Source organism: Tachysurus vachellii, chromosome 3, assembly GCF_030014155.1.
Source record: "Tachysurus vachellii isolate PV-2020 chromosome 3, HZAU_Pvac_v1, whole genome shotgun sequence".
Lineage (NCBI taxonomy): Eukaryota > Metazoa > Chordata > Actinopteri > Siluriformes > Bagridae > Tachysurus > Tachysurus vachellii.
In genome coordinates, this window is record NC_083462.1 from 19043922 (window position 1) to 19071361 (window position 27440).

The 27440-nt window shown below is 43.3% G+C and overlaps 1 protein-coding gene across 17 annotated transcripts in view; it reads right to left on the reverse strand.

The window, feature by feature from the left end:
• afdna (afadin, adherens junction formation factor a) overlaps positions 1-27440 on the reverse strand; it is a 100436-nt gene that overhangs the window by 1729 nt on the left and 71267 nt on the right. For 7 of the 17 annotated variants that reach the window (XM_060866160.1, XM_060866157.1, XM_060866159.1 and 4 more), the window contains 10 exons: positions 17723-17788; positions 17557-17630; positions 16223-16341; positions 15582-15773; positions 15309-15397; positions 14103-14294; positions 11985-13082; positions 7216-7350; positions 4328-4853; positions 648-732 (listed from right to left, as the gene is read on the reverse strand). In XM_060866160.1, coding sequence (XP_060722143.1) covers positions 648-732; positions 4328-4853; positions 7216-7350; positions 11985-13082; positions 14103-14294; positions 15309-15397; positions 15582-15773; positions 16223-16341; positions 17557-17630; positions 17723-17788 — 2576 coding nt within the window. The remainder of the gene's footprint in view (positions 1-647; positions 733-4327; positions 4854-7215; positions 7351-11984; positions 13083-14102; positions 14295-15308; positions 15398-15581; positions 15774-16222; positions 16342-17556; positions 17631-17722; positions 17789-27440) is intronic. The other 10 variants (XM_060866168.1, XM_060866167.1, XM_060866172.1 and 7 more) reach the window with 4 other exon arrangements.

The following is a 27440-nucleotide window of genomic DNA, read 5'->3' on the forward strand; positions in this document are numbered from 1 at the left end:
TATATTTTTTTATTTTATTTTTTCAATTTATGTTAAGGGGAAAAAAACACAAAGGTGAAAAACATTTCAAATGAAAGTTAAAAAAAACAAACAAACAAAAATAAAATCTAAGTTTCAGGGTGAAAAAACTTGGCATTACGGGACTAACTGAGAACTAGGTGGAAAAAAATGTGTATAAAAATAACCGGGAATTAATGAGACAAAACAGCGGTGTTAAAATAGCACCTCAGATCTGCGGCGGCGAGAAACATTCTGAGGAAATAAAACATTTCGAGATATAAACAGAAATGATGGCAGTTGATCGTTTTCACAGATATTAAGTTCATGTTCAGCTGAATTCACTCTTGACTGGGAAAAAAGTTTCAGTGGCAGTTAAATAACATACAGTTAACAGATTTAAATAATAATTACAAATAGGTTATATGGATTTGTGGTTGTGAGAAAAAAGTAAAAAAAAAAAAAAAAAAGAAAAAAAAGTGAAAAATCGCAGTTGATTTCAATGAACAAATTCAAGATGATATTTTTACAAAATGCTGTTTTTCACGCTTGAGTGTAAAATACCTAGCAATTACGAGCTAAATTGGTGAACAGAGCGATGAGAATGTTCGAGTGGCGTCGCTCGTCGTGTTTAAGACTCAGCTACTCACCCTTTCGTCCATTTCTCTCGAGGGTCCTTGTAAACTTCTCCTGATCCTAAAACTCCCGTTGTGTTTCCAGTGTATGTATTAAACCCTGTGTTAAGTTTGGCAAATGATTAAAAAAAGAGAGAATGCACGTTTAATGACAGAGCATCACATTGTATAAGTGGAGTGACAAGTGAAGTGTTTTAAAGTCCTCCAAAAGCTGCTGGGTCCTAAAGCACGCCAATTTATTGGAAATAAATGTGAAGGATGTGTAGATTGTATATCGTGTGTAATGACAATAAAACCAATGCACATGATGTTATTTATAATTCAGTCTGTAACGCAGCAGCTTTTGGGACCAGGTCATCAGCTGCCTTTCCCACAGACTGGAGGATGGGCAGCAGGAACACGCCGGCGATCGAGCGAGCGAGGTTAATGCTGAAGTGATCTGAAGCCCGGTCTGTGAATCACTGGTCTTCGGCGGAGGTCAACTGAGAGTGCGACTTGTTTGAGCTACATCCCTATATAAGTTATATAACTTATAACTTATATGCTAATATAAGTTCTAATTATATGCTTATATGCTTTAACTTATATGCTAATCTCCAACAGGGCTGCACCAATCCTGTGTTACATTTACAAGATGTTGCAGTTGTGATGTCATACCTGATACTAGGACATCTGTGAACCGAGGAAATGTTGTTTTAAATATTTTATTTTTATCATAATTGCTATTTCTTTTGCTACAATAAGTAGCTCCACCACAAGGATTGTGTTGCTAAGCAACAGCAGAAACATAATTCGCTAAACTAGCGGCTAGATCGGAAGCTTCATTAGCCACAAATTCAGCATAACGGCTAATACAGTTACTCGAAAACTGTTATCAATTCTTCACTAAACTTTAACAAACAGTAGACATGAATGTATTAGGAAAAGAAACACAACATATCTTTAATATAGATTATTATTTGGGTCACTCGCTCATTTTAAGTTAGTAACCTGGTCAGGGTGTAGCAGCAGGATCCATCTCAGGTCTTCTTCATCTTCTTGTAACTGAGAGCATGGAGCATTGTTCTAAACCTACACAAAATATTCATTTGTAATGTTTTCTGTTGAATATTTGTATAATGAAGCTAGAAATAAGCTATATGATGATTTCTTACTGCTAGGTGACCGAACAGAAAGCACCAACGGTTCATCAGCGTGTTGGAGAAACGTCACAGGAGAACAAAGACTAGACTGTAAAGTCCAACAGCATCTCCATTGTAGGATCATTGTAGTAGCGGTTATGCTGAAGTTGTGGTTAATAAAACCTCAGGCTAGCCGTTAGCCCATAAAACAGACTCGCACTATAAAAATAGTCACTTTTTACAAGTAATTAAAGTGGAACTATTTCTTTAGATTTTTTTTTAAAGAGAGGGGTAAAATTCTTGGTATCGGATTGGTGCATCCTTACTGATGAACTTGAGAATTAGAAAAACCCAATCCTTTTTTGAAGGCTAGGATTCCTGCAAGCCTCCACAGCGACCTCTGCCTCTGACCAGCTCAAGGCATCGTCTATGGGTCTCACACATCCGTGTGTCTGTCTCTCTGTCAGGGCGAGGAAGGTCTATTACCTTCAGATATCAATCTAAATCTGCAACCTGTTTGTGATGTCTAAATGCATGTTGAGGTCCTTGGTGGAGTAAATGTTTTTTTTTTTTTGGGGTGTGGAGGAGGGGGTGTGTGAGAGGAGGAGACAAACACACGGACACTCGTAAACCAACGAGTCACTCCGCTGGCGGTGGAAGATGTGGAGCAGAAGAGGCTGCGTGGATGCTCGGGAGAAACCAATACTGCAAGCTAATTTTATTTTAGATCACAACACTGTGGAAATGTCTATGCTGATTGGTCAGAAAAGTTTGATTAATTTTTTTCCCATTAGCAGCAGCTTTTTCCCCGCATCAAAAAAAAAAAAAAAAAAAAAAGTGTCAGATTTTACGTTACTATGAGAACGTCTTAAAGACGGAGGATTGGAGCTCAGGAGTAGGACATTATTTCTGCTATAATGGAAGCAATAACAGGAAGTAACTCATTTTTATGGACATTCTATGTAACAATAAATAGATAAAAATCTTTGTAATCGTTGGCAAATCACTGTGGTTCAAGAGGAATTAAAACCCTTGCGACATGCTGTGATGGGTAAATGATACCAGCTTTAGCTTTAGGACCATGTGGTTTCATGTTTTAATTCTTATTTTAGCTTTCTGAGTTTAGAAAGTTTAGCCATTCAGCTCAGAGGTCTTACCACCACCAGCGGAGAAATGGACGGTCCTCCAGTGGAGGTGGAGGTGATGATCGGAGCACAGAGCCTCAGGTTCTGAGAGGTGACCTGAAGATCTGCTGGCTCCTGAGACGGAAGGAGGAGAGCAGAATGCAGCGATAATGCGACACACACACATGGACATACAGACGCACAGAGACGAGACAGGACAGCCAGACAGTGAGGGCAGGAACAGACAGACAGACAGACAGCAGGCAAGAGCAGTGCTGCAGACAGAGGTTTAGGAGAGCAGAGCAGAGCAAAGCGCAGGCAGTAACCAGCAATGGATATGCAGCCAGATTAATCTCATCAGTCTGAGAAGGAAAGGTTGCTGCCACAGCGGGATTAGCATTTTTTTCCTTTATTGTTGTTGGATAAGCATGGTTAGTGATTTGTCCCTCGATTAGAACAAATGGCACTCGGATCGCAGCAGGTCCCACTTGGTGGGAGAAATACGAAGCTCATTGCGAGTCGCATGCAAGGTCAAATACATGGGGCATCTTTGTTAATGCATCATAGGTGTGTTTTGTTATGATTTTTGTTGTTGTTGCATGGCTGTTTAAAACCTTCCCTGTTTTGTCTTTGTTGCACAAGACTGGAGGTAAAAATATCTAACAGTTTAGAGCCTTAATAAATCTTAATCAAATTTTCAGTACAAGACCAAAAAAATAAAATAAGCAAATAAGACTTTACCAAATGAAGAATCAAATAAATTTTTAATCAGCCATGCCACAAAGTGCGTGCCTCATTTGACAGATCTTTTCCCCCTATGCCAAGTGTGCAGAAGTCTGAGGAGGGCTGCGTGGGTGCCACAGCCAGTGACAAGAAGCCAGTGTCTCATTCCCCTGAGCCGATAGCGGACGAGCAGGAGTCTGCGGAGGCCTGAGCCTTCCCCGAAGCAAACCACACACACGCAAGCACACACGCGCCACGTACACACACACACACACACACACGCACGCACGCAAACGGGATGGCCAGCAAAACCAACAGTACTCCGGAGTGAATTTAGATCACAGGGCAAATCACGGGCTTTATCGATTGCTTTGACACCGCCAGGATGATTGGAGGAAGAGGAATTTGGGAGGACAAGAGAAAATTTGGAGGAAACAGATGATCAATAAATAAACAAAAACAAATTGGATTGTCGAATGAAATAGAAAGAAGATGGGAAAGTGTGAGAGATAGGGAGAGACAACACAAAGTGACAAGAAAACGAGATAAACGTAATAAAACATGACAGAGAGAGGAGGAAAATTGGAGAGGATTAGCTCTCTCTTTGTAGGGAAAAGAGAAACAGGAAAAAAGAACACTAAAAAACCTGAACGGGAAGGAACCGATAAGAATGGAGGAGGGAGGGGTGGGCGGACATGGGGTCCTCCTCTCTCCTTGGCGTCTCTACCTTTGGGTTTGGCGGGAGGGGGAGGGGCTTGCCCTGCCTTGGACGCAGTACTGTTGGCATTGGCCTCTGCGGGCAGCTGGAATGAGCTGGACAGAAAGATGCCGTCCGAGAGTGGGCGGGGCTTGCGCGCAGTGGGCGGCGGCAGAGGCTTTTGGGCGGGCAGAAGGTCGCCATAGGACTTCCGCGTAGCAGAGAGCTTAACCTGACCTGCTAAGCCTGCATCCTCCTCCTCCTCCTCCTCCTCCTCCTCTTCCTCGTCATTGTATGAGACAAACTTGGCAGTGTATAAGGTGTCGGGGGAGATGACCTGGGTTTTGAGGTACGAGGTGTTTCTCTGAGGCGGGGTCGGAGGAGGGTTGACGGCGGTGGTGGTGTTAGTGGCAGGAGAGGGGGGCTGGTAGTCCCAGGGGAGAGGAGGTCTGTACAGACCAGGCTCGTCTGGCGTCAGCAGCTTGCGCTCGGCCTCCTCGTGCTGCCGGCGCCTCTCCGCCTCCAGGCGGGTGTAGTACTCCTCCTCCTGTCTCCTCTGAGGGGAATAGGGGAAGAGCCAGTTAGAGCCGCCTCAGCAAGCGTAACCAGCCTCTGCCTGCTCATCTAACCTGCTCAATTTGCTCCTCTACTCTGCAAAATGTACAATTCTTCCTTAACGTGAAGTTTTCTGCATGTAAATACTCAGGCAATGGCATCTGCTGAGATTCGGCGAAGTCAGATCTGATTCGAGTTTTAACTAAACGAGACCTGAGTTGCGCCTGACATTTGAACCTTTCTCTTTTCTTTAACCTGGCAGAGTTTCCTTCTGATCAGTCTTTCCACTTTATCGTGTTTAGTGTACAGTGGAATGCAGCGTCAGACCTAAACGCTACTCCAAACCTTATAGGTGGATATCATACATTTTTTCATGAGGTTGTCAAAACCAGACTCTGCTCATTCAATTGTGCCGAAACAATTACGGAAAAACTAGTTATCTTCTGAATTTTTGTAGTGGTTGATAATAAAGGCACTTGTAGTACATGACCAGGGTGATGAACTTCACAAGGTGCAACACAACCACCAGAAACGGCAGTGCTATTAAACTTCAAATCTGGACGTTCAGATTTGCTTCAGTTTCGGAGTATAAACAAAGAGACCGGCATGTTAACCGGACTCAGATATGGTCTCTGATCTTTTACTAGAAAACTTGAACTCTGGATGATAAATATCTTCATTTCTAACCCTTTGTTTGCTTGTGGGTCCACTAGGAGGTGCCAGAAAGTCAACTAAGAACGAGTGCTTCTGCTGCTGCTAAAGCGTTTAGACGAACAGAGCTGGGTTTAACTGATGTGGGAAGACTTACGCGAGCGGCGTTTATGTCTCTGAGGATCTGGCTGCCATTTTGAGGTTTTTTTATACAGAAAAAGCTGCTCTGGTCTTTGTACACGGAGTTAATGTGGTGTTGAGGACGTCACTGATGACAGAATGGGGTGACAGAATGGGACGGGATGTTCAGAACCACGTCTCTTAAGCAATGTTGTGTGAAACGACGACGACGACAATGGTTTCCTGAGAAAACGCTGGGCTCTATAATAAAACCCGACATGTTTTTCTTTGTGAGTCACATCAGAAAACACAGGACATGGATCACATGCAACTGGATGCTAGAAGGCAAGCGCTAAATTTCCAGCGATCTGAAGGTGACGCACACAGACAAGGCCACACACAGAGATGAGGATCTCACTGAGCATGAGGGATGAACCATGGACCTTCAGACCACTGGGAACTTTAGCAGCCCGGTGAAACATTTCAGAAGCAGTTGAGACTGTAGATATGTAACACGGAGATGTTCCACAGACTGAGCTAACAACCTTCTACATTTAGGCTGAAAATGTTCTAATATATCTGATACGTTACTCTCACTCTCATGTATAAAAAATGAGAATAAAGAATTAAGATAAATCAGTATTAATACTGACAAACACTCTGTATGTCTGGAAATCATGAAACAACATTGTTGGTTTTTTTGTTGCTCAAAATTAAAACATAATCCACCATTATTTTAGTCTAAATTTAGAAAAAAAAAAAGTAAAAAAAACAAAAAAAACAAATTCAGAGTAAATTTGGTGTTTCTTACCAAAAAAACCCAAAAACCTAACAACATATAATCGTATTTGCTGACTGCATAACAGTTTTTCTTTTTAAAAGGGTCTTTTATTTTTTTATTTTAAGAAATTATTTTTACTCCCTTTAAGAATCTTAACACACTCGTAAAATCTTCATGTTCTGAAACATAACGATGTCAACGTGGCCAAAGCGGTCGTCATGGCTACCGTTTGATGACGCAAACTACGCCGTGTCTGAATTCACAGAATTTCACATGCATTGTGCCGTAGTCACGTCCAGTTAAATAACTTCTCAAGCTACCACAACGAATATCGAAGTCTTTCGGGGGGAAAAACTAAACGAACGACTTGTCAGGATGGACATAGACACAACAGCCTGTGAAGGGAAATGATGTTTTTAAAAGCACCACCGAAGTCGACAGCATATTTACCCTATTATCTGTTTAAAAAATGTCATCTTTATAACGTTGCTAGCCAGATTATATAGTTTCCTTTGCGCATTGTTCACTTCTGCCCTACATAGTGTCCTATTTAGTGAACGAGGGAGTGAGCAAGAGATCTAAGACGCTGCAGGTTTTGCTTGTGAAATGTAATGATTTGACGGTTGATCAGGATCTGGATCGATTCGTCTCTTGTGTATAATATAGATCTATAGCAAGCTTTAAAAGTCTACAGACACATAACATCTGATTACGAGGACGCTGGAAGAGATCTAGTGTGATGAAGGGGGTGTTTTTGTTGAGCGCGACTCTCCAGGGCTCGAGCGCTCTCAGGTCACTCAGCCTGGTGTACCTTCTCCTCGGCTTCTCGTCTGGCTCGCTCCTCTTCTCTCCTCCGTCTCTCCTCTTCCTGTATGGCTCGTTCTTCTGCCTCGCGCTTACGGATCTCCTCCAGCTGCTGCTTCCGTCGCCGTTCCTCGTCCTGCAGCTGACAAAGTTCACACACACACACACACACACACACACACACACGATGTGAGAGCAGTGCAGGGTCTGAATTTTACTCCTATTAAATATTAGATCCCAATAGTGGCCAGTTACAATATCCAGGATGGTGCGTGTGCGTCATTTCATTTTTATTCACAACATTAAGACGCAGTTGTGCCAAGCCTCCATATTTGCGAATTTATTATTATAATTTTTTTTTACACAATTCGAATAAAATTTGGAGTTTCCATTAATTGCCAAGTTATTTAAACATTTAATCGAATTTTAATTTCACTTTCCACTAATGCTCCGAAGTCTAGATTTGCTAAATTCTACTTTTTTTTTTTTTTTTTTAAATGCAACCCCCTGGTATAAAATAAGAGATTTTTATATATGATTTTTTTTTATATGTTCATGATGAGTTTCTGACTCACAACGTTGAGCTGTTTGCGGTTGGAGAATCTTGTTTGGTTTCTGTTTTAAAAGAAAAAAATGGGGGACACCACAAAACAACACCCTCCTGTGGCTTTTAAAACAAGATGACCGGTAGAACATGACAGCGTGGAGCTTGACTAAAATATCTCGCACTAAATGATCCGGCGATCCTCCTCCTGTAATTAAGGATCTTAAAGCAGATCAAATACAAAAAGAAAAATGTTGAAAGGGATTAAATATTATACATGTTAAATAAAGGCTACGGCTGTTCAGATGGATTGTTTTTCCCTACTTAGTGGTTTCCACGTACGCTGTGTCTCATCATGTCTCAGTCACAAACCTTAAACCATGTATTTAATTGGTGAAGAGCTACAAACTTGGGGTGTGTCCCAAATTGCATACTGATACGACTACATTGTGTATAATAGAATGAGCTTAGGAGGAAGTAGTACAAGTAATACTTGGATGTTGCGTGTGGAATGTACTCAAGGACCACAGCTTTGCGTATGCAGAAGAATGAATGGGGCGGGGCTACAACATTTTCAAGATGGCCGACGAGACATCTAACGAATGTCTTGAATTAGCCCACGTTGTGTAGTTTAATATTGAACAGCGCCGCATTACTCAACGACGCGTGTGCTTGACGTCATTTGCAATCGACTGGGAAACAATCTGGTTAGGACAATACGACCCTTCTGAAGCTAGATGCAATAGTGTACAGTATAGAAATCTATGGTTAATATGATTGATATGTACGTTCCAGACCCCAGATGACTCCATGTAGGTAGACACTGGTTTGGTCATTCAACAATGCCACCGGTGTAAACATGGCAACCGGATACGGCATGAAAGCTGCGCTCTAACTTGGACTCGAGTGGAAAAACGTGGAGATTTGAATGAGCACATCCCATCATTTCTAATTGTAAAGTGCCACTACTAGGATCCTTTAGCAGAAAACACACACACACACACACACACACACACAGACACACACACAGACACACACACACACACACTTCACATGCACATAAACAGGCATGCCACTGAACAGGACGTTTGTGACTCCTAACATGAACTTCACAGACATGCAAGAGCCAAACGTTCACACTCACTGATCACAATAACAACAATCACGGTAAAATCTCACACAAGTAGACTTCGGAATGCAAAACCCTGGTGTGTAGGAGACTGAAAGGAAAAGATAGCACGGAACAGATGAGGAGCACAGCGGCATGGACAAAGCTGAGAGAGAGAGAGAGAGAGAGAGAGAGAGAGAGGTTTGACGCTGAGACCTGAGCATGCAGCCAGGCTTTCGCTGCAGGAGAGAGGGGGCCAGCAGATCATGCACCAACCAGCCCTCCCTTCTCACGTTCAACCACACTGAAACGAGAACTTCGGAAATCCACAGAGCTTCCCAAAATCCAGCTCTCTGCAAAATCCAGGAGCAGGTGTCTGTTCAATTTAGATCTAACTTGTGTCACTCAGCATCATTAAAGTTCAATATTGACACAAAATCTAATCTTGTATTAACTTTAATAAGTTCACATCCGGGGAAAGGAACGACAGCGACGCACAGCCCAGGATGGATTCCCTGTGGAAGCTCCCCGTTCCCGCCTTAACCCTTGGCTAGAGAGGAGAGCGAAACCAAACCACCACAAAACCACGGGGAGAGAATGAGCGAGAGGAGACACAGGTGGAGTCGGAAAAACAGGAAGAGAGTTTCATTAACAGCATAGAGAACATACCAAGTCTAGAACAGAGATTGCTGGGACAGCAGTCTGCTGCGAGGAGGAGGAGGAAGAAGAGGAGAAGAGGGGAAGAAAGAAATCATCAAGAACAGTGCAGGAAGACGATAATAAGGCATGAGAAAGAACAAAGATATAAGAAAAAATAAAGAAGAAGAAGAAGAAGAAGAGGAGAAGGAGGAGGAGGTGGTAAAGTAAGGGGAAGAGAAGATAAAAGTGAGAACGCTCTGCTGCGCTGCCAGTGACATTCCTGTGCAGAGTGGGATTGATTAGCGCCTGAGGCTTGCTTCCTCTTCGCAAAAAAACATACGCTTGCACGAAACTGGCTCTGGCGAGGAATTTTCCCATCGTTCCCCATCATCCCCTGCTCAAGCACGGGCAATGTTTCCTCTTCAAACTCCAGGAGCTGCTCCGAGTTCCTCTCTCTCGGTGCTCGGCTGACTATAAAAGGTAAAGCGGCTAGCGCGGGCTCTCGACAGGAGGCGGACTGAAAGAACATCCTGCTGCTCTTCGGTCTAATTACCACAGACAAGGAGTTCACCTGGCATGTGATGGCACAAGTCTGAAGGCAGATGTTGCTCCTACTGTTCTGTAAAAGTTCTGAGCTCTGGCTCAAAGACAGGTTTATAATAAGGCTTTAATACGTTATCGTTGCTATAGTAACAGCCGAGTCCGAGCGGACGCTTTATGTGACCTAAGACTAACGATAAACCGATGAAACAGTGGTGCAACGCGCTGAGGAAAGTCTCCAAGGCAGACGACTTTGTTTCGGTCATCGAGCTGCTTCTCTATAAAAACAGGACAAACTGCTGTGATGTCAGAAAAATAAAACACTTTCATAGGAAAATGACGACCCCGAGACTTCATCACACCACAAACTGGATCACGGAGGACCTTCCTGGTGCAGCACGTACCCTAGCGTTTGATTTAGTCTTGTGTACATTTCAAATTTTTAATCTCTATAATTCGTCCATTCGGTATATTTCTAGACATTGAACTTTTTGGGAATTAAATTTAAGATAAAAAGAGTTGAGCTTTTCTCTATATCTCAAGCCTCATACCTTTATTGTTCAAATCGAAAGTGTTAAGTTGGTCGATTGAGCGTTAAGACGCTAAGCAAAACTTCAATGTTAAACTTTTTAATCAATATACACCTATAGATTTCTGATCATCACCGAGTTTGGAGAGTTAAAACACTTCTTGTATTTGGTTGATTTAAGGAATTTAAATAAGGACATTCCTGAAAAGTCTAGACAATACACCGGATTTCAGAAGAACTAGCTGTACTGAGACTGAACATGCATGTCAGCAGTAGTTACGGCAGTCAGGATTAGAGACTTTAGACTCTGCATGATTCCAGTAATGAGACCTTTTAAGACTTCGGAGTTTAAAGGACAGTCAATTGGGGACCTGTTACGAATCTTCGTTACGGAGAGTCGTGCTGATTTGGTCGTGGTAGGTCGAGATGGATCAAGCACGGGGATCGGGTTGGGTCCCCGACGTCCTGCAGCCTTTATCACACCCCAACCCCCCCCTCGCTAGTGCGGCGGGAATCAGCAGCTCAGCATGGCAAAGCAATGACGTAAGCAGGGTGTAGGTGCACATTGCAAAAAATAAATAAATAAACGAATAAAACATTCGACCTAACACTCAAACCTTGAGCTTAACTTAAGAAAAAGAAAAAAAAAAAGATATCTGAAAAGTTTATACTTCGTTTTGGTCTGGAATGCATTCAGTTCTATGTTACATGCATCAAAGTGCAAAAGCTGCAAGCTAACAATACACTTGTTTTGTACGTACATGCACACTGCGAGTGAGTGACACCAATCCCTTAGACTTCTGTTTAGGATTTTTATGTGTTTACAAATAAACCTTTAAGACATGAGGTCTAGTGTTAGGTAGCTATGAGGGCTGCACAAATCAGAGCTCAGAGTTGTATCTGTTTCTGTCCACCTGTCCTTCTGCCTGTCTTTGTGTATGACCATAAGCCTGTCTGTCTGTCCATCTGTCTGACTGACCTTCTGCCGTCTTTTTGTTTATCTGACCTTCAGTTTGTCTGTCTGACCTTTAGCCTTCTAGTTTGTCTGTCCGACCTTCAGTTTGCCTCTCCTTGCCTTTTTGTTTGTCTGTCTGACCTTAAACCTGTCTGTTCAGCTGACTGTCCTTCTGTCACTTTATGACACATGAGAATGAATTATTCTGAATAATGCAAAGCCTGATTCAAGTGTTTGAAGACTTATTCTGTGTTTAAAGAAACTAAACAAAGATTCTACTTCAGATAATTAAGTTGGTTTAATATGCTTTAAAGATTTCAAGCACAGATTTGGCCTGCAGTGTGCACGTACCCTCACAATATACCATATTTCATTCATCTCATCTCAAAATGGCGTCCACCACTAAACTGACTCTCTGCCCTGACAAATGTAACAGACATCTTGGTCCTACAGAGCCTCACCCGTACTCTCTTTTCTGCTTCCAGCCTCTGCATGATCAGCACCGTGTCAACGTCTTCGTCGTCCTCCTCCTCCTCATCCTCCTCGCTCTGTTTGGATTCCTGCAGCCTCTTCTGGAACTGCCATTCCAGCATGAGCTTGCGCAGGCGGTCGCTCTCCTCGGCCGTGCGCTCCGGCTTGGATTGCAGCTCTTGGATCTCCTTGTCGAGCAGGTCGACGATGTGAAGCTGTTGCTGCTTTTCCAGCTTTTCCCGGGCATCCCTCTTCCATGGGTCCGGGGACAGGCTGTCAGCCGACGACAGCTCCTCTTTGCTGATGGTGATGTACTGCAGGTCGCGCCTCTCGATGGTGCGTGGCTGCTGCTGGGGCTGCAGATCCCGGATCACCGTGTCCTGAGGAGCGGGAGGAGGAGGAGCTCGAGGAAGAGTGGGTAGTTTCTCAGGGCGGGGAAGCTGCGGTTGCGGAGGCTGAGCCGGGGGCAAGTAAGGCTGGGGAATCTGTTGAGGTGGCGGTATCTGCTGGTGCTGGCTGTTGTTGTGCAGGACGTGCGGAGGCATAGCGGGGTTGCGAATCTGCCCCAGCTTCCTCTCTTGCTCCCTCCTTTTCCTCTCACGCTCCTCCTCCAACCGTGCCTTCTCCTTCTCATACCAGCGCTGCTGCTCTTCCCGTTTCTTGCGGTCGGCCGCCGCCTGCTGCTGGCTGATGGAGGGAGGAGGGGGTAGGGGCAGGTCAGCCTGCGGATCATAGTCGTAGTGTGATGGGGGAGGCGGAGGAGGAGGAGGAGGCAGGTCTGTACGAGAAGGCTGAGATACACCCACCGGGCCAGGATGGGGAGCTCCAGGGGTCTTCCAGCGACCTGCGCCGCTCTTGTGGTTGCTCTGTGCTTTGCTGGAAGAGGAGGAGAAGTTGTTCAGGTGCTCCTGGCTGGAGGTGCTGGACTCCACAGAAGAGGAGACATGATGGTTCCAGGGATCTCCACCACGCTGGTACTCTGCCTCATGCTGCTGCTGTTGTAGGTGGAGCAGGTCGTCCTGACGTACTCGGTCGCCGGGGTATCTGGTGGGCGCATCACACAGCTCTTCCTGAGAGCGTGCGCCCCGCTGACAGCAAACACACACACAATCCAAACTTCAATATAAGGCTCTTTCATTTATAGGATCAAACAGAAAAAAAAATCAAAAGAACAAAAATAATCTACTATGGGCCAAGGGACATTTTATTAGGAACAACGCTTCAAAGGCCCCTTTAAATAAGTCATGGGGAAGATAAAAAGTATTTGACAATTTAATACCAAAAGTAATTAAAATAAATCAAAAAATATTTTAATATCACGGCCTTATCTAGTCATACAACCATAGTCATATATTTATATTTATATTTATATATATATATATATATATATATATATATATATATATATATATATATATATATATATATATATATATATATACACACACACACACACACACACACACAGATTTAAATTATAATGGTTTTATGAAAACGTGAGCTTTGTAAAGCCTACATTAAACAAGCTCCATATACATTCTATACAGCTCATACAAAAGAGCGATGAAAGGAGATGAAGGTGAACAGACTGCGCTGGATTTATGGCCAGTTTCATTCACTACATAATCCTCAGGGTAAAATATAAAGTTAACTCTCTGTTCAGGGTTAAATAAAAGTAAAACCAAACAGAGTTTATAGGGAGATGGACTTTAGATAGTGACACTCAAATCTATAAAGAAAACACACAATAGAGTTCATTTCTTTGGTATTACTTAAAAATAAATAAACTGCTCTGCAATCCGTAGCTGGATTTTAATGAAGTGGGCGTGGCCTAACATCTAACTATATCACTCAAGTTCCTATCTTAGGTCAATTAGAGACATGAGCTGGACTGATATTTATAATTAAATTAAATTAATATAAATGCAACATATAGAAATGAGCGGTCTGTGTTTTTCAAACTTCATATCTGACCGTGCAAGTGTTTTTTATTTTCTCTCAGTGCACACCTGTAACTTTATACGCTTCATTCTGAATAACATGCTAGTATTCGGTTACAATAAATAATAAATATGGACTAACTTAAATCCTAATAAATATGGACTAACCTGCATAACCATGTTGTTATGGAGATGCTCGTCCATTGGAGGATGAGGCTCAGGCTCGCCACCCTGCCAGACCTGCCCGGGTCCAGGCCCCATCCTGTCCTGAGATTTGGAGGCAGGGAAGGTGAAGTAGTCCCTGGGGTACGTCTGTGTGGGGATGGGATAAGCCTCCGGACGGGGCGGGGAAGGCTCCTCCTAATAAGAACGACAGAGCGGTTTAGCGCTGTTTACAAGCCAAGCTTTGAGGATGCAGCTCGGATCCAGATGGCTCCACGGGGAGAACCAACCGCATTTAATGAAAACGGAGCGCTTCCTGTAGTGTTTCAGTTACGGAGCGACTAATGGCTGCTCAGCTCTGAAAAACCTCTGTGTGTGTGTGTTTAAAACAAAACCCAGCCAGAGCTAATTAGTTAATCAGACACAGTGGTTGGAAACTTGATTAGAATTGAACACCACAGCGCAGATTTCGATGCCCTTTGCTGTAAAGCAGCTTCCTAGAAACAGACGAGTCAAATAACGCAAGGATTTTCACATTTCTGACGCTGTGATTAAAAACAGACGGACAATCGCAGGAGCGAGCGTGACAGATTCAGTGAAAGTTCTCTCTGCACCGCATCACCGAACATAAAAGAAGAACCATAAAAACAGTCTTTGTAGCATGTTAAATGGTTTAAACATGTTTCACAGTGGCGCAGGAAAAGGCTTCTCAAACTCTTTAAGTGTTTAAAAAAATAAATAAATAAAAAAGTGCCCATGATTAGACATAAACTTTAGCTAAAAGTCAATGCGTTTTTTATTTATTGAGTCAGTTTTGCAATTCTGGAGCATGTTTTATCAAAGTGATCATCAAATCTGGTTTATTTATAGAATTACTTCCGTAAAAAAAGAGTTCCTAATGAAAAAAAAAACGGATTATTTAATGTATAGCTAATAAAACAGTGGAAATTGGTCCGTGTCATGTCTTATCATCAGCTGATTGTGTCAAAATGTCATTACGTTTCCATTAGATCCAAAACATAAGTCAGTGAAATCAGATGTAGGTTTGCGTGTACGCTCTGTGCTACATCACACACTGCTCAATTGCATACAGGATACGATTGGTCAGTTTTGTGACCTCAGAAATGAAGCTCGAAATAGGTTTAATCTGGGGAAGTACGGATGAAAGCGAGCGAACGAATCGGTTTACGAGTGTTAAAGGTGTTCACTCACATCAGGACACAGGTTGCCCGTGGAAACAGAGGTGATTTTCCCCGGTCCTCCGGGGTACACGGGCTTTCCTCCTGGACTCTGGGCTTGATCTACAAAACATTAAAAAAAAAAAAATAAATGTAAATACAGATGAGAGAGAAATTGTCTGCCTCTGCTATGGCTTTCAAAAAATAAAGACATTTTGTTTTTGTGTTCTATAAAGATGATATAGTGACATCTGAATACAGTGACATCATCTAAGTTGAATGCTCGTCTTCTCGGTTTTTCACTCACTGGCCACGTTGGGGCTGGAGCGGTGATCTGCTCGATTCTTCAGCAGTCTCTCGTCCCTTTTCTGCTCAGGGTACGAGTCCCAGTTCCCCTGTGGGCTCTCCGGAGAACCGTTCTGCACCGAGTTGTTGTAGAGCTCGAAGCCTTCGCTCTTCGGTCTGGTTTTGCCTTTGTCCATACGGCCCCGGTCTGAGGCTGAGGGGTTAAACAGAGGTGTAAAGATCTCAAAAAATAAAATAAATAGAAATAAAGATAAAATAATGAATTAAATAAACAAATACATTTTCAAATCATCTTTAGTTCTGTGGATAAACAATAGCATTAATTTCTATGTGTTTGTGTGTCCAATATAAATGTTTTTAATCTCACTTCAGGTATATTCAGATTATTTGTATGTCCTCAATACAGCATTCTACCATATTTACTCAAGACCAGGATAAAGCCATAATCAGCTTTAAACAAACATCTAAGTCATTTAATAAATCAGATTAATAATTAATAATTTATTGTAGAGAGTGTTTGAGCAAATGAACTGATATTTATCAATAAAAGATGATGTGTGACACACACACACACACACACACACACAATAAGAGTGATTGTATTTGTATATGATGGAGGGGTTAAAGCTGCACTCCTCTTACCCCGCTGCATCATGGGAGACGGCTGGTTGAGCAGTGTGGCCAGGCCGTGGTAAATGGCGCCCTGCTTGGCCACCTCCAGAGTCACCACCGAGCCGGTCCGAGTCATCAGCTCCGCCGCCCTGACGCCAGACACACAGACATCTCAGAACCAAACACTCTATAAACACCATGTCTGAGAGAGCGAGCAAGTGTGTGTGTGTGTGTGTGTGTGAGAGAGTGAGTGAGATCTCCCAGAAGTGAGATCCCAAAAGAGAGAGAGAGAGAGAGAGCGAGAGAGAGAGAGATCCCAAAATCCCAGGAGAGATCATTTCTGAAAGATCTCATACTTTGCTTCTGGTCAAACGTCTGAAATGTGACAGATGAAACCACGCTGGCGTCGAGTGTCACATTCCTCAGATTTATAACTTCAAATACAATTAGAATGGCGTAAACAGCATCTGCTTCGAATCTGACCCGGACTCCTCCGCTTAAAAGTTCTACGACCTCCATTTAGTTGTGCGTTTTGTTCTTTGTTCCTTCCATAATTACAACTGTGACAGAACCAAACTAGATTTTATTGACAGAGAAAGGAGTATTTTAGTAAAGTGAACAGCTCTGGTTTCAGCAGCAATCCGGGAACGGCGTAGCTGAAGCTCAGGGGCTGACGGCGTTAAGCTTTTAATGAAGTTTTAGTTCAGTAAAGAGTTCATTAAGAAACCTCACGTCTGTCTGCCTTCTTTATAGGCACGTTAGTTATAGTGCAGTGCTGCGGAATTCTCCGTTCTGATTGGTCACGTTCTGTAGTCACAGCTACACTGGTTTCCATGGTAACAGCACGAACAGAGATTTGCATAGAGGATGTTTCGCTGAAAAATACATACGCAAGTATGGAGAATGTTCGTATGATATGGTGACGTTTACACTTTGTGTCAATTTTTTTTCTTAAACTAACTTTAATAAATTCGATATTGTACTTGGGTGTCAAATTGATAGCATTTAAGAGGAATAACACACTCCGGGATGTGATGGAATAATGAAATACTCAAATTCATTATGAGTTTAAATACATCTCTCATTATCAGAGTGATATTACTCGCTCCAGAAGTCTGACATAACTCTTTTTCCCCCACGGAGTTTTCTTCTTTTTTCTCGTGTCCGTATTGCTCATTAAACGTCTTTGTCATGTTTCACTCCACAGTGGTGTTAATATGAGGCTCATATTAAAGTAGATCCTCAGGATTTTAACCATCAGTATTTCTGTTTTTCTCTAGTCTACTCTTCTATGAATATTTCATAGAAATATAGTCAGTTTCTATTCTGTTTAGGGGACAAAACACTAAAGGTTAGGAAATTACCTCTCCTGAGAGAGGCCGACTAGACTTCTCCCATCCACGCTGAGCAACTGATCTCCGGCAGCCAGACGACCGTCCTGAAAAACACACACACACAGTTATTAACCTACATGACTTAAGCCCATCATTGCATGCACTGACCTCATGCTTTGTATATTTATGTCCTCACCATGTCTGCGGCTCCTCCTTTGACAACAGACTTGACGTAAATCCCAAGTTTCTCCTGTCCAGCACCCTATTAACACATACACACACACACACACACACTATTAAAAAGGAAGACGAGGAATTTCCCCCACATTCCCGTTTCCATAAAGGCTTCCAGTGTTAAACGCTACACGCCCTAAGCTGAGGAAACACAGCAGAACGACACAAGGAGCCTGAATGACTGAAAGGAGAAAGAAGAACCCTAACAGTCTGGTGGTGGAAATATAACGCAGATGAAAACCGGCTTTGTGGCTCGGTCCCGATGATTAACAGCTTGTCCTTTCCTTCATAAAGGCTGTAATTATTGAGCTGGGTTCAGAGATCACTGCATTCACACTTCATCACAGCTTACACCATTCTCCTTTCCCTCACACATCCACATGTCTGACAGACCAGTGAGAGTCCATGAGACGCTTAATTCGGCTCAGATGACGGCATTTCCTGTCCGGAACAGTAACATCGTGCCACAAAGCCTTACAAGGCTGTACTTTGCTTTTTATGACTCCCTTTTGTTATGTCTGTTATGCCGAAAGCCTGGATTTGTCGTTTCAAGAAGACGCCACGTGAAAACCCAGGCATGTGGCCAGAGCTGAAGAGTTTGGTGGAAAGAAGAGAGAGAAAAAAAAAGAAAGAAGCTGAGACTGTAGATGATGGAGGCTACCTGATGATCTCCACTGACACCTGAACAAACCCGGCTCTGAACCTGCACCGGTGGATCAGATGCAGTCAGCAGTATATATCATACTCACACACACCCCCACCCACACCCTTACTCATCCCCACCCACTCACTCACACATACTCACCCCCATTGTTTCTGAGCTACTGCATGGGAGAAGGGAGCACGGCTGATAGCAGTGGTGATGTTAGGAAGCGAAAGAAGAAGGCGAGACTGTGGGCTGAGATGGAAACAGAATCCGCATGGGAATCGCTCACAAGTGTTCTCTATAAAGACCACCGACACGGCTGCCCACCCACAGCACCGACCATCACCCCACACACACAGCACCTTATACAGCAACCACAACATAAATCCATAGAAATGCATGTATGGAATATATGGTTTGAGATCGCACACAAAAAAGATTAATTCTTACGGCTGTATTTGAGGCTGCATATTCGGTCGAGCAAAGCCATTTAATGAACACAAGCATGGAAATATAAGGAAGGAGGGAGGGAGAGAGAGAGAGAGAGAGTGCAAGAGAGAGAGAGTACAAGAGAGAGAAAGTGAGAGTGAGAGAGAGAGAGAGAGCAAGAGAGTGAAAGAGAGAGTGCAAGAGAGAGAGAGAACATAGAGAGAGAACATAGAGAGTGAGAGCGAGAGAGAGAAAAGTGAGAGTGTGTGAGAGAGAGAGAGAGAGAGAGAGAGAGAGCAAGAGAGAGAACAGAGAGAGAGAGCGAGAGAGAGAACATAGAGAGAGAGAGCGAGAGAGAGAACATAGAGAGAGAGTGAGAGCGAGAGAGAGTGAGAGAGAAAGTGAGAGTGAGAGAGAGAGAGTGAGAGAGAGAGAGAGAGAGAGAGAGAGAGAGAGAGAGAGAGAGTGAGAGAGAGAGAGAGAGAGAGAGAGGAAAGTAGCAGTACCTACCACTATGCTGTTCTGTGTCTAGTGACAAGATCACACAAAGCTGTTAGAAATCAACACAATATCACAGGCTCCATCTCACGAGGCTTTTTTGATACAAGGAGACATTTCAAGAAGTCCAGAGCTCGGTGGGCACAGACAGAAAGGCCTACTGTTAATATATCCTGTTAGTCTGAACATGACAGGGCACACACAGCCACACACAGAGAGAGAGAGAGAGAGAGAGAGAGAGAGAGAGAGAGAGAGAGAGAGAGAGAGGGAGTGTGTGTGTGTGTGTGTGTGTATGTGTGTGTGTGTGTGAGTGAGTGAGTGAGTGAGTAAGAAAGAAACAAAGAAAGATGAGAAAAAGGGAGATGCTCACAATGGTCACAGTGAGATGTGAGATGCCCACAGTGCGACACGAACCAGTTTACAACACGTATTTTGCTGCTCAAATACATAATATCCAATATTCTATTAAGAATGAGATGAGAAATGACAATAATATACATGTGCTCTTGTATACCGGACTTGTATTGTTGATGTTCCACAAAAACACATCTTTAAACGTGTGACTGGAGAACGTGAACTGTGCGAATGTGTAATCTAGTGGTTTTATTGAAGTAGTCTCTGGTGTAACAGCTTCAAGTCTCCCGACATGGAAAAGCCTTCAGGACAGATGAGTTTACACCGTGTAAGGTTTCTCGAACATGACCCACAGCATTTATTTGTATTGATTTCAAAAGGAAAAGGGAGAAAAAAGAGAGAGAGTGCAGAAAGAATGACGTTATAGACTCAGGGATGTTTATTAACGCTCTTTAATTCATAACAAAATTGTGATCGAAGTTTCCTTTATAACCGTGTGTAATTCCTGACTTCGAAGTGATTTACTGTATGTCTATTAACTGCTACATTAGTAAGAATAAATATACGAGCACACACAAATGCTTGTCTTTTGCACCAATAACAACAGTCTGTCTCCCCAAACAGAGCAGATGAGGCTCATGGGTGATTGAGTAAATGAGTAAATAAGAGCGTTTCACCTGGACTTGGAGGCAGTTCATGCTTGTATTTGCCAGACTTTGCTTTCATATCTGAGCTACAAATCTCAGATAGAGGGCACGGTGCTCGAACGTATCAAAGACAGCACTACACCAAAGTCATGACAGCTTTCTTCTCAGCTTATACAGCAGATACACTTTTAGCCAAGTCTTTGCTATGAGATTCGACAAGTCACGCGGTTTGACTTGTGAGCTAATTATTAACTGACTGTGGTGTCGAGATGTAGAATAATCAAATGTCGATCGTGGATTTTGTCCGAATGCACGTTTCGAGCTGCTGATTATTATTATTCACCTGCAGCCACACAATTACGGAGCACACACCGCTGAAGCATGCTGAGGCGAGCCCGAGTGTGGATGTAAACACATGGATTGACTTAAGCTTTTCTAAATACAGTCTTTAACCCAAATAGGAGCTATAGGCAAAAAAACTGCCTGGAGAGTGCTATTAAGATCCAAGACAATTTATTAACTTTCACAACAGCCAATGAGAGCTTCAAGTGTTCGAATAAATGGTATGAAAAGGGGTTGATAACAGTTTGGATGATGTTGAGTATAATCATCTCATCCCCGGTCCCATCAACATCATTGTCCCCACTTCAGCTCAGTTGATTGATGTTTTGTAGGACATTTAAGGCTGGTGTTGTAACAAAACACACAGATTTATGTAGACTACAGAGGCAAAAGTATGTACACTCCTGACTATGACACTCACATGGAGTTCTTCACTAGGACCACTGGAAGTACCTGCTCCAACATGATAATACTCCTGTGCACAAAGTCAGCTCCATGAAGACATGGTGTTTTTTAAGTGGCCTGCACAGAACACCGAGTCTGACTCGACACCAATGAACACCTTCAGGCTGAACTGGAACTGGAGCCTCTTCACCATCCCAACATCAATGTCTAATCTCATCAACACTCTTGTAGCTAGATGATTATAAATCCCCACATCTACAGGCCACATGCTTTTGGCCGTAGAGTGTATTACTTCATCATGGCAGCATGTTGATGCTGCCTCACAGCTCTAGGGTTCCTGGTTCCATTCTTAGCTTCGGGTTACAGTCTGCATAGAGATTATCTTCCTCACATGTCTGTGTGGATGCCCTGAGGGTTCTTAAAGATTCCACCCCCCTCCAAAAACATGCTGGTATATGGATTGTGAAATGTAGATTTGACTCCCAGGAGTACAGATACATATGCCCCTTTTCCACCAAGGCAGTTTGAGTGCTGTTTTGGAGCCTAATTTAGAACCAGTTCTTTCTTTTTCAACAGCCAAAGCACCGGCTCTGAACCAGGAAAAGTGGTCCTTAAGTAGCACCAAAATGTTGCTGGTCCAGATTTAAGTACCGTTTGCATCAGGAGCTGTGGGCGGGGCTACTGTTATCGCTTTGATAATGTACCTTAAATATACTAATGTTTAATACACTTTTACTTAGCTACATGCTAAGGCTAAATTTTTCTGTGTTAATGATAAAATAACGTTATGTACTTTCTCGATTACAACCTCCATTTATACAAATTACATGGAGCTGCACGTACATGTTGGATTTGCCACGTTTGGATGCCAATGTAGGTTCACAAAGCCATGAGCATTAACAGTAAAGCAACATCCGCTATTGTTGTTGTTGTTGTGTGTGTTTGTGCTGCTGCTGCGCTAACGTTGCTGTGTAACGTGACACGTATATAGTGACGTCAGACTTGGCTCTGTGATGCTCTCTAGCCGGTGGAAAGACAAACCGGTTCTTAGAAGGTTTGCCAGTGGAACCAACTTTGAACCAGCACCCGGTTCTTTCTGGTGGAAAAGGGGTACTAGTCAGCCATTTCTTACTGGACACTGGAAGCCATTGAAGAGCTCAGCTTGTTGGTTATAAGATACAGAGACATCTCACAAGCAGAGCAAATATCACACCTACCTGCTGCCTGGTTTCCATGTGATGCCTTTTAAACACTGAAGACTTTGAGGTGGTTGTGTCGATGTTTTCAAACCCTCAAACAGAATTCGGAGAATCAAGACTACACCCTGACACTTCATGTCTGAGGAAGAGCTCTGCAACCTGTTTCAGGAAACTGTAAGCTGATGTTAGCTCCTGTTCTGTTCCATCACTGCTTCGAGGCCCCGTTTTCCATCTGCCTCAAGATACAACAACTTCCTGTTTGGGAGTTTAGATGGACAGCCACATTCTGGACTCTCTTGTGACCGTGCAGTTCAACAGAGGTTCTTGTACATGTTTAAATGTCAAAAACTGAGGCACTTTTTATGTGGAATCCACACAGAACAGATTTGAGATCCACCTACATATTGTTGACATGACAAAAAAAAAAATTACATAGTTGACAGCACCCTGAATAGCTGCTGACGGAGTCTATCAGCTGCAGCTAGATCAGGAAGTGAGGACAGACGGACGGTCATTTACAGTAGGTGCTCTCCTGATGCCAGGTGCAAAATGTCATCACCAGAACAAGAGGCTTTGGGTAATGAGCTGCTCACTGCCAGACACATTCATCACATCTGAGAGGCTATAATGATGGAGAATGTGGGCTGCTGGCTTGGGTTAAGAGAGACAAAACAATGCCTGTCAAGCATCACAGGACTCGGGCTACGTGGTGGCGACGGGCAGACATCAGTCTTTCTAAGTAGATGTTGAGACCTCTGTGTAAAAACTGACAGTGCTGTTATGATGTCTGGGGGTACGATCGGTGGTTAACTAAACCCTATGTCAACATATAAATAAAGCACTCAAGGGTAATTCCTGTAATTTCAGGTCAAGAAAAGATGATGTAGTGTGTTTTATTTATTAGCACTTCCTTAAAAATATGTATCCTTTAGCATCTGTTACTCTTGTAAACATGTGGAAGTGGTGTCTCAACGGTTAAAGGTGGGGTCTCTGTTGTTTGAGAAATGCTTCAGAAAACTGAGTCGGGACGACAAACTAAACAAACACAAAACTAACGTGTAGCCAATGAGCAGAAAGGGGCGTGTCTTGTCAATATGGGCGGAGAGAGTGTTCAGTGCGCATGTGTGACATTAGCAGAAAGCGGTTTTAACATTGACATGGTGGATAAAAACAAAGAAAGAAAGCGAAGAAAGACTTACGATAAGGCAAGAAGTAGGACCCGTGTTAATATAGGATCAGCTTTCCAGCGCTGGAGAGAACTGAAGGAGCAGGAAGTTGGCCGCATATTCACAGATTGGAGTTTCCCGAGTCAATAACTCCTGAGCTAAACGCTGTTACTACACAAATAACACCTCTTTTCTATCGTAGTAATGTAGAGAGGCAGCTACAACCGTGTTTTGGTAGTAACAGCGTTTAGCTCAAGAGTTATTGACTCAGGAAACTCCAATCTGTGAATATGTGGCCAACTTTACTTAAGACACAGAGGTTGCTTTTTTCCTCCTCGATAGGTGAGTAACGTTGGTTTTGCTTTGTTTCACAGAACTAATATATGTCGTCCTTTAAATGATTATGCTTGTGTGTCATTTTTGCTTGTTTGTTTATCTGCAATCGTATTGTTCTTCCCTTCAGCTATGATAAAGACACATTTCTTTCCATTAGTCCTGATCCAGGACCACCAAATCAACTAAACTACCAGACAGACGAGAAAGGCCTCTTAAAGTCTGACTTTGGAAACAAAACCATGTTGCGTGAAGAAGCCTGAATTGCTTCATAGTTGTGCGACGCGTCTCGGGGCTGTAACTATAGTCCGAGCTTCTCGACTCAAATCACCCCACCTGTTGCCCTATACACTTTGCCATGAATGCGGGATGGGACTATAGTCCTTATAGACGTTAACAACGCTAATGAGGCTCAAAAAAGATTTCGTTTAAGCAAAAAGCTGAAACGCTTGTTCACTACATTTTTAATTAATACACTAAGGTAGCTAACTAGCCTGCTATTTGTAATGACTATACATTAAAGATATTTAGCCGTTTCCAGGGAACCAAAACATGGAGCTGGGCAACTTGATCAGTGTACTACTTATTACAAACCACAATTAAAGAGTCAAACAGGAAATGAAGGCAATGTCAAGAAATGTGTCCCTGAAATACACGAGGTTTGAAAACAAAGACAGAGTTTGAAGTGCTGCGTCTAACAGCTGTTAACAGAGTCTTTCTTCATCCAAGTGAATGAGAACAGAAATCCGATCCAGAAGAGGAGAGCACAGCAGGAGATACTGAGAGACTAATTACAGCTGTGTGTTTAGCCGAATCCGACATCCATCCCAAATAAAATTCCACTCGCGTGAATCATTGTGGAGCGACGCACATGCAGCGAGCATCTGGAGAGGTTCTGTGATTACATGGATCTCGTGACTCTCCTTAAAGCCAGGAGACTCAAAAAAATGTCAGTTCCAGGTGTTCGAGTGGTTTCTCGTCTTTCTTCTTCTCAGAGAGTGTTCAGGAAGTGCAGAAATTCGCCGATGTAGCCATTTCCTGCTATTGTGAGTGCGGTGGACAAAAGGGGACAGGAGATGGAGAAACCTACCGTGAGGGAAGTCACGGCGCTATTGTGCTGCACTTTGTACAAACAAACAGAAACGACCAGGGAGAGTTCGCAAGAGGCGAAGAGCTGTGGATTGACTGGGAAAAGATTTTCAAGAAGGAGTTGTGGAAGAAATTAAGAGAAAGATCACTTGGGGACGAGATCACGGACGCTTCCTGGGTTCCTCGCAGAAGTGTGTGTGTTTGGGGGGGCAAGGATTTCCCTTTTTGCTGTCCCATTAAAAAGGTCCCATAGGGAACATTATGTCTAACACACACACAGTTCAGTAGCCTGACATCCTATATAATATATAACAGTAATGAATTATATGGTGTGTGTATGCAGCGTCATTTTGCTATTTACACAAAAGTTTGCACGCCCCTCACTCCATGGGATCGGAATGGGAAAAACTTATGTATACGTTTGTTTAACAATTCATTTATAAATCATAAAAAAAAAAAAGTCGAAAAAAGTTAAACACGAAATGCGGATGCAGCGCAACAAAACATGAGGCAAAATGAAAAATCACCAACAGAGGCTTGACATGTTGCATCAGGAAAAAGAGGCGAGTAAAAGTAATCTTCATATTTATGTAAACAGGATGTTGACTGCAAAAGTTTGTGCCCCTCCAGACCTATCAGACTGGTCAGAAGCTGTAGGTCACAGGTAAAAGAAGTCACAGGTAATGAGCTCATTCTTATTACGTTATCTCAACATTTCTATAGCAAGCCTATACAGAGACCTGCTAAGGAAAACTGGCTCATTTATGGTAGGAGTGTCCAGTGCCGGTGCTTTATAACAGGAAGTTTGCTCTACAGAAAAAGAGTTGTATGGTTTATTGGTAACAAGACAAGCTGCATTTTGTTTAGTTTTATTAACTTTATGAGATGGAGAGAGGAAAAAAAACGAGAGAGGGTAATGAAAGGAACGACTGCATAGCGGCTATAACGTAAGTGACAACAGGATAAAATTAAATGCAACAATAAATAAATAAAAAAAAAGAAGAAGAAATAGCTGGAATGAGATAAGAGGAAGAAAATATTCCCTGACCTGCAGTTACGTGTTATAAACACTGGAATTGTTTACATCAACATCATCATTACGCATGTCATGCTGGCGTAAATTCAGCGTCTCCGTGTTCTTTTGATCTTTGTTGTAAGGGTGTACAAACTTTCGCACGCCACTGTACTTTAGTTATATTATATATAATAAGTCTCCTCACAAATAGGAGTCCGTGTTACTGTTTGCCCTCGGAGTTCACCAGCTCCAAACATCTGCCAGTGTTTCCTCACACACTCTCCAAACACACACACACACACACACTCGCCAAACACACACAGACACACTCTCCAAACACAGACACACACTCTCCAAACACAGACACACACACTCGCCAAACACACACAGACACACTCGCCAAACACACACAGACACACTCGCCAAACACACACATGTGCCAACCCAAGCAGTGTCTTACCGACTGGCCTTTTCTCCCGACCACAGAGAACCACATGCTGCTATCTCCGCTCGTGGTGTGTGGAGCAGTTCAGCGAGACACACAGCTGCTCCAAGAGCAACACGTTTCCAGGTGAAGATGGATCCGATCCGAGGAAGCCGTCTGAGCTCAGCTCCCTGCTACATGCTAGTCTAAGTCAAAACCTGTTCACTGAGAAGCAAAACCACGGAGCACAAGAATGCCTCGAGTCCTGGTGAACTTTGTGTTGCTCCACACACACGGCACACACACGGCACACACACCAGGACAAACCTATCATTACTCTGCTCTGACTGGATCCACCTCCCTCCCTCCCTCCCTCCCTCCCTTCTGTCTGTCCTCCACCTCACTCCCTCTCTGTGCACAGTTTCAAAATAGAAGTTAGAAAAACAGTTCTGGCTAAACTCCAACTTTTTGCTTGCTTTTTTTTCCTCACATGGCCTCTGGATCCCCTCCGCAGGAGCTGCTTTTTCCCGTCACATCTGGATTTTAGCCGTTCTTTCACATGTGCTTAAAAAATTTGCAACTTAAAATTGAAGCAACCCAAATACAGCTCTCTTTGTCTCGCTCGCCCTCTGTCTCTGTCTGTCTCGCTCGCTGTCTCTGTGTCTGTCTCGCTCGCTGTCTCTGTGTCTGTCTCGCTCGCTGTCTCTGTGTCTGTCTCGCTCGCTGTCTCTGTGTCTGTCTCGCTCGCTGTCTCTGTGTCTGTCTCGCTCGCTGTCTCTGTGTCTGTCTCGCTCGCTGTCTCTGTGTCTGTCTCGCTCGCTGTCTCTGTGTCTGTCTCGCTCGCTGTCTCTGTGTCTGTCTCGCTCGCTGTCTCTGTGTCTGTCTCGCTCGCTGTCTCTGTGTCTGTCTCGCTCGCTGTCTCTGTGTCTGTCTCGCTCGCTGTCTCTGTGTCTGTCTCGCTCGCTGTCTCTGTGTCTGTCTCGCTCGCTGTCTCTGTGTCTGTCTCGCTCGCTGTCTCTGTGTCTGTCTCGCTCGCTGTCTCTGTGTCTGTCTCGCTCGCTGTCTCTGTGTCTGTCTCGCTCGCTGTCTCTGTGTCTGTCTCGCTCGCTGTCTCTGTGTCTGTCTCGCTCGCT